Source organism: Onychomys torridus, chromosome 18 (genome assembly GCF_903995425.1).
Source record: "Onychomys torridus chromosome 18, mOncTor1.1, whole genome shotgun sequence".
In the NCBI taxonomy this organism is placed as follows: Eukaryota; Metazoa; Chordata; class Mammalia; order Rodentia; family Cricetidae; genus Onychomys; species Onychomys torridus.
Window position 1 is genome coordinate 59,911,372 of NC_050460.1, and position 11,510 is coordinate 59,922,881.

At 50.5% G+C, this 11,510-nt stretch overlaps 1 protein-coding gene across 1 annotated transcript; it reads left to right on the forward strand.

Annotated features, from left to right (window-relative positions):
* Positions 1–4,119: 4,119 nt before the first annotated feature.
* Cstb (cystatin B) lies at positions 4,120–6,211 on the forward strand. Its single transcript, XM_036168118.1, has 3 exons — positions 4,120–4,320; positions 5,479–5,580; positions 5,873–6,211. Exons 1-3 carry the CDS (start codon positions 4,255–4,257, stop codon positions 5,999–6,001), a joined length of 297 nt encoding a protein of 98 aa, XP_036024011.1. The 5' UTR covers positions 4,120–4,254; the 3' UTR covers positions 6,002–6,211.
* Positions 6,212–11,510: the final 5,299 nt, after the last annotated feature.

The window sequence follows — 11,510 nt, forward strand, 5'->3', positions numbered from 1 at the left end:
ATCAGCAAACTTAGATGCCTTCCTTCTTTTTCTCCCAAAGTTCCTGAGGTTGGAATTTAGCCTACAATAAGTTCTTTATTAGTATTTGTGTGTGTGTGCATACGTGTGTGGGTGCACACGTGGAACCAAACATATGGAGACCAGAATTCAAATTCAAGAGTCATTCTTCAAGAGATGTCCACCTTATTTTTTTAAGACAAAGTCTCTCCCTGGGATCTGGCTCACTGATGAGGGTAGGCTGGCTGACCTGCCATCCCTGGGGATTCACCTATCTCCTTCTGTCCAATGCAGGAATTATAAGTGTCAGCCATCCTACCTGTCCTAATTTTTAAAAACTTTATGTGTATGGGCGTGTTGTCTGTGTTTTAGTTAGGGTTTTATTCCTGTGGAGAGACACCATGACCACGGCAACTCTTATAAAGGAAAGCATTTAAATGGGGCAGGCTTACAGTGAGCCATTACAGGTTTCGTCCATTATCATCATGGTGGAAAGCATGTCAGCGTGTAAGCAGACAAGATGCTGGAGAAGGAGCTGAAAGATCTACATCTTGATCCTCAAGAAGCAGGAAGAGACTAAAACACTAGGTCTGTCTTGAGCATCTGAGACTTTAAAGCCTGCCCCCAGTGACACACTTCCTCCAACAAGGCTACATCTTTTCCAACAAGACCACATCTCCTAGTAGTGCCACACCCTATGGGCCTATGGGAGCCATTTTTTATTCAAACCACCACATTCCACTCCCTGGCCCCCATAGACTTGTAGCTATATCATAATGCAAAATGCATTCAGTCTAATTTCAAAAGTCCCCATAGTCTATAAAAGTCTCCAACTTGTTTAAAAGTCCAAAATTCAAAGTCTCTTCTGAGATTCATGCAATCTCTTAACTGTACTCCCCTGTAAAATCAAAATAAAAAAGCAGATCACATACTTCCTGTTTGGAAAGAGTCTGGTGGAAGATCCACTTTGGCTCCTTTCTCCATCTCTTTCCTTAAACCCGCCCTTTCAAAGCCCCCCCCCCCCCAAAACACAGCTCCACCCCAGAGAGGCTCAGGACAACTCCCCCAGGGGATATATAAACAGCATCCCTGAAAACAGTTTTGTGTTTCTTCCGGTCTCGGTCTCGCATCCCTGTCTTCTCTCTGCAGGGCCGAGGAATCGCCCAGGAGCGCTTCACCCATTAAACCTGGGCTCTTCCTGATTTGGTGGAGAGGCCTTCAGGAGGCCTAAACTTATTACTTCCAACATATAATGGCACAGGATATACATTACTATTCCAAAACACTTAAGGACGCGTAGTGAGGAAATACTGGACTGAAGCAAGAGTAAAAACCAGCCAGCTGGGCAAACTCCAAACTGCATCTCTATGTCTCTATGTCAGATGTCAAAATGCTCTTCAGATCTCCAACTCCTTTAGGCTTTGTCTACTACAACTCACTTCTCTCTCTCTCTCTCTCTCTCTCTCTCTCTCTCTCTCTCTCTCTCTCTCTGGTTCCACTCCCTGTTAGCAGCTCTCCTTGGCAGGTATCCCATGACACTGGCATCTCCAGCATCTTGGGGTCTCCAAGGAAATCCAGGCCTCAACATCATAGTTTCACGCAATGGCCTCTCTAGGTCTCCATTCAGGGACACCCCTGACACATGCCTGGCCTCAGCAGCTTTCCTCAGTTGCGGAAGAAGACTCCATAACCCCTTTCTTCTGTCCTTGACTCTAAAGCCAGAACCAAGTGACTGAAGCTGCCAAGTTCTGTTGTTTGCAGGAGCTGGAGCTCAGCCCCCTTGTTCAATCACCTCTTCACCAGCTTTCTGTTTGTGATGGTTTTCTTCACTGCCTGAGATTGGCTGTCCTGAAACTGGATCTGTAGACCAGGCTGACCTTAGACTAGTGCTGGGATTAAAGGTGTGTACCACCACACCTGGTTCTGAGATTTTCTTTAATTCCTTTTCACCTTAGCTGGGTAGGTTCTTGCCCTGGGGTCAGCACTCCCATTATTCCATTTAACATCAGGAATTTGTTTAAGCTGTTTGTTTTCTTGAACACAGGGTTTAGCCCGATTCTACTTCCTGGCACCCCCTTTTTCCCTGGAACATTCTGTATTTGTATAATACATTTGTAATACAAAGAAATCACATTTGTATTTGTATTTATCCTTGTACATTTTGTATTTTTTCCTTCCTCAGCTTGCTCCTTTTCATTATAGAGCTCCATAAGAGTGAACGCTAATAACCACAGGACAGAGTCTATACTAGGCTAGTTTGAAATTTCCTCTGCCAATGCTATTAATCCAAAACTCTTCACTTTAACCTCAGGTAGACTTCTCGGACAAGGCATAAAGCAGCCACATTCTTAGCTAAAATATTATAGGAATCGTCTCTAGGCCACATACAAATACTCTTCCTCTCTGAAACCTCTAGAGCCAGGCCCCCCAGAGTTCAAGTCACCCCCAACACCACTGTCTTCCATGCTCTTACTGGTGTGGCCCATTAAGCCCCACTTAAAATGTTCAATTGCTTTTCTAATTCAAAGTCCACATTCCTTCAGACAAAAGCATGGTCAAGCCTCTCACAGCAATGCTCCAGTCCCTGGTGCCAACTTCTCAGTTTGGGTTTTATTGCCACTACCACCGCAGTCTGCACGTATGTCTGGGCACCACTTGCGTGCCTGTTGCCCACAGAGGCCACAGGTGGGCATGGGATCCCCTAGAACTAGAGTTACAGATGGTTGTAAGCTACAATGTGGATGCTAGGAACCGAACAGGATCTTCTAGAGGAGCAGCCAGGGCTGTGAACTGCTGAGTCATCTCTCCAGCCCCTCACTCGGCTCTTTACCTGGGTTCTGAGGATCAAATCCAGGTTGTCAGCCTTGCATGGCAAGCGCACTTTATGATGCGCTACCTCTGCAGTCCCAAATTCTTTTTAAATTTTTAAGACAAGGTCTCACCAGGCTAGCCTCTCAAGGGCCAGGACAGCAGGCGTGCACCATCACATCCAGCGATCAAATTCTGACATTTTTGCAGATGGAAAAACAAGCAGCCGGGGGATTGGGACTGAAGGTCTTGTTAGACCCTAAATTAACCTGTAAGCCCCACCTGCCCAAGGACTAGGTAACTTTCTGGAATGTTGGGAGTTGTAGTTCTTGAAAATAACAAAGCATGGCAAAGTACGGTGGCCTATGGGTTTTGTCCTTATTAGACCCACCAACACGGGTCTCCGGGTGGTGGTCCTGACCAAATTCCATCTTGGTCCATATTTAATCTTTTAATAAAAGCTTGCTTTAATTTGGTCAAAATAGTAGAACTTGTTTTTCTCTGACGATTCTCAGGATTAACCGTCACTCAAGCAAGACCACTGACAGAGGGCATATTGGGGTCCTCATGGTTCCTTCCCAGCCTGTGCTGGGGATGAGAGAGTGGAGTCTGGACCGTCCCACTCTATGCCCGGTGGTGGGCTGGGATTCCCCAAGACCTTACAGCCCAACAAAATATGTCCACATCCATTTCATTAAGGAAGAATGGACTTCCCAGATCAGTTCACCCAGGACCCCCATAGGCTCTTTTTTTTTTTTTTTTTCTTTTTTGCTAGAGCTGAGGACCGAACCCAGGGCCTTTGCACTTGCCAGGCAAGCGCTCTACCACTGAGCTAAATCCCCAACACCCCCATAGGCTCTTAAGTCATGGAGTTATCAGGACCCACAAACTCAGTGCACCAGAGGGGAACTGGGACTTCCAGGTCCTCATTCCTCTCCTCTGTTTTTGTGCCCACACCATAGAAGGAGGGACTAGGGACCCACCCAGGCGCCCACTTCATGACCACAGGGCAAGGGGGAATTGAGACGGCCAAGGCTGGACTTCGCGTCCACCGGCTTCATGGAAAGAATGAGACACCCCCTGCCCCCCAATCCCTGCATCCTGTATGAGGATTCAGATGCTCCTACGCCCGTCAGAGATAACTCCTACAGTCACTACGCGCCATTGAGGGGCAATCACTACCCCCAGCCTCCCAACCCACTTCGAGGAAGTGACAGTGAGGGATCCACTGGGCGGTACTCTCCTCCCACGCCCAGTGTGGGTCTCATGACTGAGGATGAGGACATGGGAGAGGAGGAGGGTGCGGCGCCCCGCCCCGTCGCTTTGTTACGTGCCACGCACCCAGGGGCGGAGCCGAGCCTGCTACTTCTAGGGTCCCGGGACCGAGGACTCGTAGCTGTCTCTGTCCTTAGCTCCTCTGTCTGTGTCACCAGGTCCACTGCAGCCAAGATGATGTGTGGCGGGCCCTCCGCCACGCAGCCGGCCACGGCCGAGACTCAGGAGATCGCCGACCAGGTGAGGCTGGGCCCGGGTCAGGCCAGCAGGAGCCAGGCCCACGGGGACTAGGCGGCCTAAGGGACCGGCGTGTCCAGACGGGCCCGGGTCCTGCAGCAGGGTTCGGGCGCGGTCGCACATGTGGCTGGGAGCTGGGACTCTGGGACTCCTGGACTGGGCCATGTCTGCAGCTGCTTGCGTACGAGAGGACCGCCCACCTATTAGGAAACACTCACCCGGGATCGGTGGAGGGATGAGCAGGTCTCAAAGATTGAGGAAGGCAGTGCTAGAGCCCAGGGGTAAAACCAGAAGACGAGGCACCCTCCGACTTCAACCCACACCGAAACGTGGGTCGCTGAAGGCTAGCTTAGGCTACAGTGGCAGTCTCCTTCTTAAAGAACTAGGAATATGGAGCTCAGTGGCAGGACACACCTCACCACCACCACCACTAGGAAAAAAAGTTGTAAAACTTGCTAGTGCCTAGATTGTCTAGTCTACAACCAGAGGGTGGCCCTGGTTGGGAGGGGCTGGTGAATGCAAGTCCGGGCAGCCTGTCCTGTGGCTGTTAGCGGAACAGAGAGTCTATACAGGTTAAGGAGGTTCAGGTTATTAACAAGAGAGGAAAAGTTAAACATGTCCGACCTTCAGTTTTCCTGCTACTTCCCAAGTCCAGGGTCCTGTCCACCAAGCCGAACTGTCCTTGGGAGGTTTAAGCTCTGACCGAAGTGGCCAGGAAGGAGTGAGTCATCTCCATGAGACCCTGAAAATGAGGAATTGGTACTGATACCCTTGCCAAACCCTCCCCTGGCAGGCCCAGGCAACCCTTGTCTGTCATCATTCTTACTTAGCCTAAACCGATTTGCACCCCTGACTCTGAACTGAGTACTGGCCAGGTGTGTGTCACATGCCCACACTCCAGAGGCAGAGACGGGCGAATCTCTCCTAGTTTGAAGCCAAGCTGGTCCACATAGTTCCAGGCCAGCTATAGCTACACAGTGAGACCCTGTCTCAAAAAAGGAGGAGCTGTGTTCCCCAATTATCAGTGGGGCCAACAGCATACCATGTCCCCAGTTGTGAGGAACACTGGTGTTGAGGGCTGGCAGGGAGAATCCTGGGAAAGGCAGGAAAGCATCTATTTGATGATGAGTCTGAGTCCTCCCCTTACCGCCCACCATCCAGGTGAAATCCCAGCTTGAAGAGAAAGAAAATCAGAAGTTCACCGTCTTTAAAGCCATATCCTTCAGGCAACAGGTGGTGGCTGGCACCAACTTCTTTATCAAGGTGGGTACTGAGTACTGAGTGACCTGGGAAGGACTGAGGACATAATCTTAGAGTATAGGAGAGTGCTCTTTCTGCAACCTCTTCTTTTAGAGGGACCCCCCTTAAGAAGCACATACAGGTTGTGAGGGGATGAATTTGGGGTACCGGGGCTCCTGGCCTTGAAGGAAGAGACAAGCATTATCATGGGCCCAGTTGCTGGTGCCCTGTCCTGGCTCAGCTCTTCTGAGGCCGGGTTGAGCCTGGAGCTAGGACCTCACCTTTCCCTCCTGGGGACCTCTTTCTCTCCCTCCAGGTTGATGTTGGTGATGATAAGTTCGTGCACTTGAGGGTGTTCAGAGCCCTGCCTCATGAAAACAAGCCCTTGACCCTGTCTTCGTACCAGACCAACAAAGAACAACACGATGAGCTGAGCTACTTCTGATTCAGCAGCCCCTGAAGCCCCTTTGCCAAATACTTTTTATTCTGTGTTTGGGACCACAAAGTAAATACCCTTCTGTGATGGAGAGGATGGAGTTAAGCAGCTTTTTCTGTGATTCCCAAATTGCATTGTGTTTGTTTTCTTCCAAGTAATTATTTTCAGGAAGCTGTCTATGATCTCTCTCTAAATATATATTTTTAGAGTCTATACAAACTGTCTCCTTTGTTTAGAATTATTCCCTTTGTTTAAAAATCACGATCACTGTCAGGTGGTCGTGGCGCACACCTTTAGTCCCCGCACTCAGGAGGCAAAGGCAGGTGGGTCTCTGTGAGTTTGAGGTCAACCTGGTCTACAGAGCAAGTTCCAGGACAGCCAGGGCTATACAGAGAAATCCTGTCTCAATAAACAAACAAACAAACAAACAAACAAACAAACAAAAATTACAGTCACAACAAAGATATGCCAAGAAAATGTAAGTGATTGTTTACTTGCTATTTAACTTTTTTCTACATTTATTTACCAGTGTGCGCACATACATGAATATTTACATGCATGCCGCAGTATATATATGGAGGTCAGAGGACAGCCTGCTTCAGTTGATTCTTTCCTACCACATAGGGTCCTGGGATGGAACTCAGGTCGCAGCGAGTGTCTTTAGCCACTGAACCTTTTATAAACTGGCACCAGGCTCTGGTTTAATCCCCAACATTGTAAAACCACAGTTGGTCATAGCTGAAGTGACCCAGCTGGTAGAGCCCCTTCTGTGACAGGCATGACCTGACCTAGCCTGGGAAAGACTTTCTGCTCTGGGGCACTGGAGTGACCAGGCTCACTAAGTCGCAGCACCTGAGTGGGAGAATCAGGGCTCACCCCTGGCGTCTAACCTCCATTGTTAGTGACGGTTCAGCTCAGCTACGGGCTCTTGTTCCAATGTCTCAGTCTCCTGATAAAAGGCTTTGGGTGAGTCAACCAGTTCTAGTGTCAGCACTTGGCTGGTGGGACACATTCACATGCTGCACACTACTCTGCCACATCACAGTTGTCAGATAACTACACAGCTCAGAGCACAACGTGTGTGTGTGTGTGTGTGTGTGTGTGTGTGTGTGTGTGTGTGTGTGTGTTCCTAAGTGGAGGCACCCTGGCCAGTCTGCCCCACTTAGGAAGGCCAGTGGTCTTCCTCAGGGGGTCAGTGTCATCCATTATAAAGATGAAGATGGGTGACGTTTCTTGAGTTCAGAGTCATGCTGTAAACATATTACTGAGGACTGCTGAACTTCGGTCACCTCCGAGGCACATCAAGACCTCGTGTCGAGTGTACAGACAGATTTAGGAACCCTGGTGATAAGTAAGGCCAAGTGAGTGCACAGAGGGAGGGGGTGGTGAAGGTGAACGGGCTCAGACCCCTGTGCCGTAGAGGACCCCAAGAATAAACCTGTAACTCAGAGGTGGAATGCCTGCCTAGCATCCCAATGCCCTGGTTAGATCCTCGGCAGCACCAAAGACAGCAGACGGAACATGAAATGTGAGACCTGCCTTGTTCCCAGCCAGGAGGCTGAGTGTAGTAAGGCAGGTGGGGCAGATACTGCTGAGGATGTAAGAAGGGGTCAATGTGTCATCCAACAGGAAGGGAGGTGAATCAGCAGCTGTGACTGAACCCCCCCCCCACACACACACATGCACCACAATGAGCAACCAGAGCAGGCAGAAGCTGGGTTTAGAAGCTGTGCATGCAAGCAGGACACAGCAAGGTCACTGTGGGACCTGGATACAAGCTGTAACTGACATGGAGGGCTGGTATGAACCCTGGTTGGTAAAATGATTTCTACAAGGTGGTCCATTTCATCAAAGGCTTCCCTTGGAGAGCATGGGGGGAGCAGCAGTGTGGGGGTTGCTGGGGTACTCTGGTGCTAGGATGGGGGTCACAGGGTGTGCACTGTGATGCCTGTTCTAACACCTGGAGGGCCGGTTGACTCCTGGAGGAAGTGTGCGGAGGAGCAAAGCCGCCTCGGGTCATCCTGGTGCTCACAGCATGCTGCAAGCTGTTTTCCTCACCTGAGAAAAGTAGGGAGGGATGACTGAGCTCTGTGACCTCTGACCCCATGACTAGGAGCATGTCATTGGGCAGGGTTGCTCACCTCATGGTAACCAGAGGCAGATGGAGCCAGGAAGGGACCAAGGAGGTCAAGTTATGTACTTCAAAGGCACAGGCCTACTGACTTCCTTCTTTCAACCAGGACCCTCTTCCGAGTGGCCATTTAGCTATGAAATCATCCCTGGATTAACCCACTGATGAAGTCACCCTCACATGCCAGTCACCTCAGAGCATGCTGTGGGAGCAAGCCTCCAGCTCAAAAGCCTATGGGGACATTTCACATCCAGACTCAGCAGAAGTCTGGAGGGCATAAATGAGAGGTGGGGGTCTGATGAATGTGTGAAAGGAGCCATGTTCCACTTGAGAACTGCAGAGGAAGTCATGGGGGCTGAGGGTCTCTCCCACTGCCCAGGCGGTAGCAGAGCCAGAGCGCACATTGGTTGAGAACACTCAAGGAGAGAGCCTGACCGTGGCTGAAGGACTTCGAAGATCCCTTTGGAATAATGCTGAGATATTCCACTGGCATGAACTGTGTGCCCAGCACAGCCAGAGCTGAGGACTTGGAGGCCTAGCAAGCCCCTGGTAAGGAGGCCTGAGCTCCTGAACCAATCATGATGCTGGGTCCTTAGTCTCAGCACATGCTCATTCTGGAACAGTGGGAAGGCGACAAAGTCACACCCTTACTCACTTGCAATGGACTACATCCCTTTTAGACCCTAAAATCCAGACGTTACTCATAACTCTGACGGACATGTCTTTCCCCAGAGTGTCCTGCCTGGGCAATGTAAACAAATGACTCAAGAAATCAGTAAAAGCCATCAGTGGCACCCCTATAGGCTTCTCCCTGTGCCTAAGGTTGGATCCTGCTCTAGAGACCGGCATCTGTGTGATATCTCACCACCTCTGCCCCTTGGATGATCACTGGCATGCTTGGGTGCTGCTGCACAGTCTGGCAGCATCACCATGTGCTGGCACTAGGCATCTCTAGTGCATGGTCTTGCACCATGTTCAAGACCAGCTGGGAAAGACAGGCGAAGGGTGGTGTGAAATGCCCGGCATATGCAAAAATAGGCTGTTCTGAGCTGGTGCCTATGTGGTGAGGCCAGTTTGGAAATGCTCATTTTGTGCCTCTTTACAGTGTTCCTCATTCTGCCCTGGAGGATAGGGGGATTGAGAAGGTACTAATTAGAGCATCCTCTGCCCTAAGAGCCTCATGTCTTCACTCAGGATCTCAGTGCCAAGCAGCAGGAGCGGTCCCCGGCCTCCTGGCATCCAGAGTTCTCAGTTACTGTTTTGAAGTCTGAGGGCTTTGCACCCATGCCTCTACTCTAGCTGAGCAGAGTAGCCATGCACTGGGCTGGTTGAAGTCTGAGAGAGCTTTGGCAGGGCAGCCAGGAAGGTTAACAGTGTCCTCCACAGCTGGGAGAGAAGTCAGGCCAGGTGGTAGCACCACACCCTCCTGCACCATCAGCCTGCACCGGGAAAAATACTGTTAGGTGCAGCTGATGGGATGAAATTAGATCCTTATTAAGGCAGTGATAACAATGCATGTAATCATAATTGGATGCATGTTCTGCAAGGGAAAAATTGCAGACCTGAGGGGTGGAATCACTCCTCTCTCACCCAGCATGTCCAGAAGTCCTAATGGACTCCTTGAAGGCAGCATAACTGTTTCTGCCTGGAGGTCATCAGAATCACTGGAGAAGCAGAAGAAACTGGGTTCTGTGGGCCTGAGGCTGGGAGCTGCCATGCATAAAGCTGAGTGGTGTTTCTAATGTGAGGCCTATGGGGAGCCATGAGAGCTGTAGGAGGCCTTAGAGCAGAGAGGAAGGTCTGCCTGTTGTCGAGACATGTCCAGTAGCCAACATGGGTGCTAGGAGCCGGAGCTAGGAGAAGCTGTTTGCTCTGGGCCACAGTTAAGTCCAAGCTTTAAGAATAGCTGGGTCCATGCCTGGACATGAGCACCAAGACATGAGATTGCCACAACCAAGTGCCACATCTAGTGGCTTAAACATCAAGAACTTATTCTCTCAAATTCTGAAGCCTGAGGTCCAAATCCCAGAAGTGAGCAGGACAAGGACCCTGTGAAGGGCCAGGGAAGCCATTTCCCGTGCCTTGTGTCTGCCATGCTGTTGTCCACAGATGGGCTCTCTGCTCCTCTCTAGCTCTGGGCTGACCTCCTCCAGTCTCCTGCCTCCACATCCCATCTTCTGTGTCTCCAAATTTCCCTTCTACATGGACACCAGTCATCAGTTGAACAATCCAACCTAATCTATTGTGACCACTAATTTCATCTCAATCACCACCTCATTCTAAGAGAGGTCACGGGCATGTGATATCAACGTGGAGACAATGTTTGGGGATCCATTTAACCCTAGGACACTGGCACAGTAAATACCAGGGTCTAAGGTGTTGTCTTCTATCCCATGCCCTGTCCTGAGGCCTCACCTATCAGGCTCTGCTCGTGCCTGCTGCCACAAAAAAGGCCATCTGGAATGGGTGTTATGAATTATTGCACGGGTGGGAGGGTGGGGGGGGGGGGGGGGGGGGGACGGGACCCGAGAGTGCAGGGAAACACGCTGCGCAGATGCAGTGGCGGGCTGGGAACATGCACGCCATGTGGGCATGGCGGCAGCCGCGGCCAGTAATTCACAACCCAGACGCTGCATCCACATGGAGAGTTTATTATAATAGAGAGATGAAGAGAAAGATAGGAAAGAGAGAGACAGTGAGAAAGAGAGAGAGGAAGAGGGGGGGGGAAGGGATGCACCTTGTGGGAGGAAAAGTGGAAGAGGTATGGGGAAGGGGATGAGTTTTTCCTCAGAATGAGGCTTTTATGGCAGGACCCAGGGCGTTGCCAAGGGGGTGGGATTTCAAGGGGCAGATCAGAATATTAACAATGGGGGCATCTTTCCTTCTGGCTGAAGTCTGAGCAGGGGTGGCCCAGGGGCTCCAGGCTCTGCAGGCAGGTCTGGAGGGATCAAGGGCAGTCCTTTGCTGCTGGCTCCAGATGTGCTCCATACACAGCCCAGATGTGTGCTACTCCCACTCAGTGGAGGAGGCTGGGGAGCAAGACCACCAGGCTGGCCACTCCAGGTGTCCCGTCCTGGTTCAGGGACTACTCTGTCCCTGCAGGGCCTTTGTTTGGAAGGAAGCCATTGCCCTAGTTCTCAAGGGGTGGGGCCTAGGCATCTCTTGGCCCTGAATTGAGTGCTTTACTCACAGGCCACCTTCTTATTGGGTCACCAGACATGAGGCAGTTCCAATCCTGCCCGTCCTCATCTAAACTGTGATACCTGGAAAGACCCAATTACAAACAACCAACCAACCCTAACAACCCCAACATTCAGGAACACCATTGGGGGTGGGGGGCAATTATTTAGAATTCATTACACCTCCAGTTATATCTTTATAGCAAGA

Bases quoted from the DNA above. Each gene is read 5' to 3' on its own strand.
- Cstb (XM_036168118.1), top strand. From the start codon at position 4,255: ATGATGTGTGGCGGGCCCTCCGCCACGCAGCCGGCCACGGCCGAGACT. The intron at 4,321-5,478 runs GTGAGGCTGGGC...CCCACCATCCAG, and splicing joins CTCAGGAGATCGCCGACCAG to GTGAAATCCCAGCTTGAAGA. The intron at 5,581-5,872 runs GTGGGTACTGAG...CTCTCCCTCCAG, and splicing joins GCACCAACTTCTTTATCAAG to GTTGATGTTGGTGATGATAA.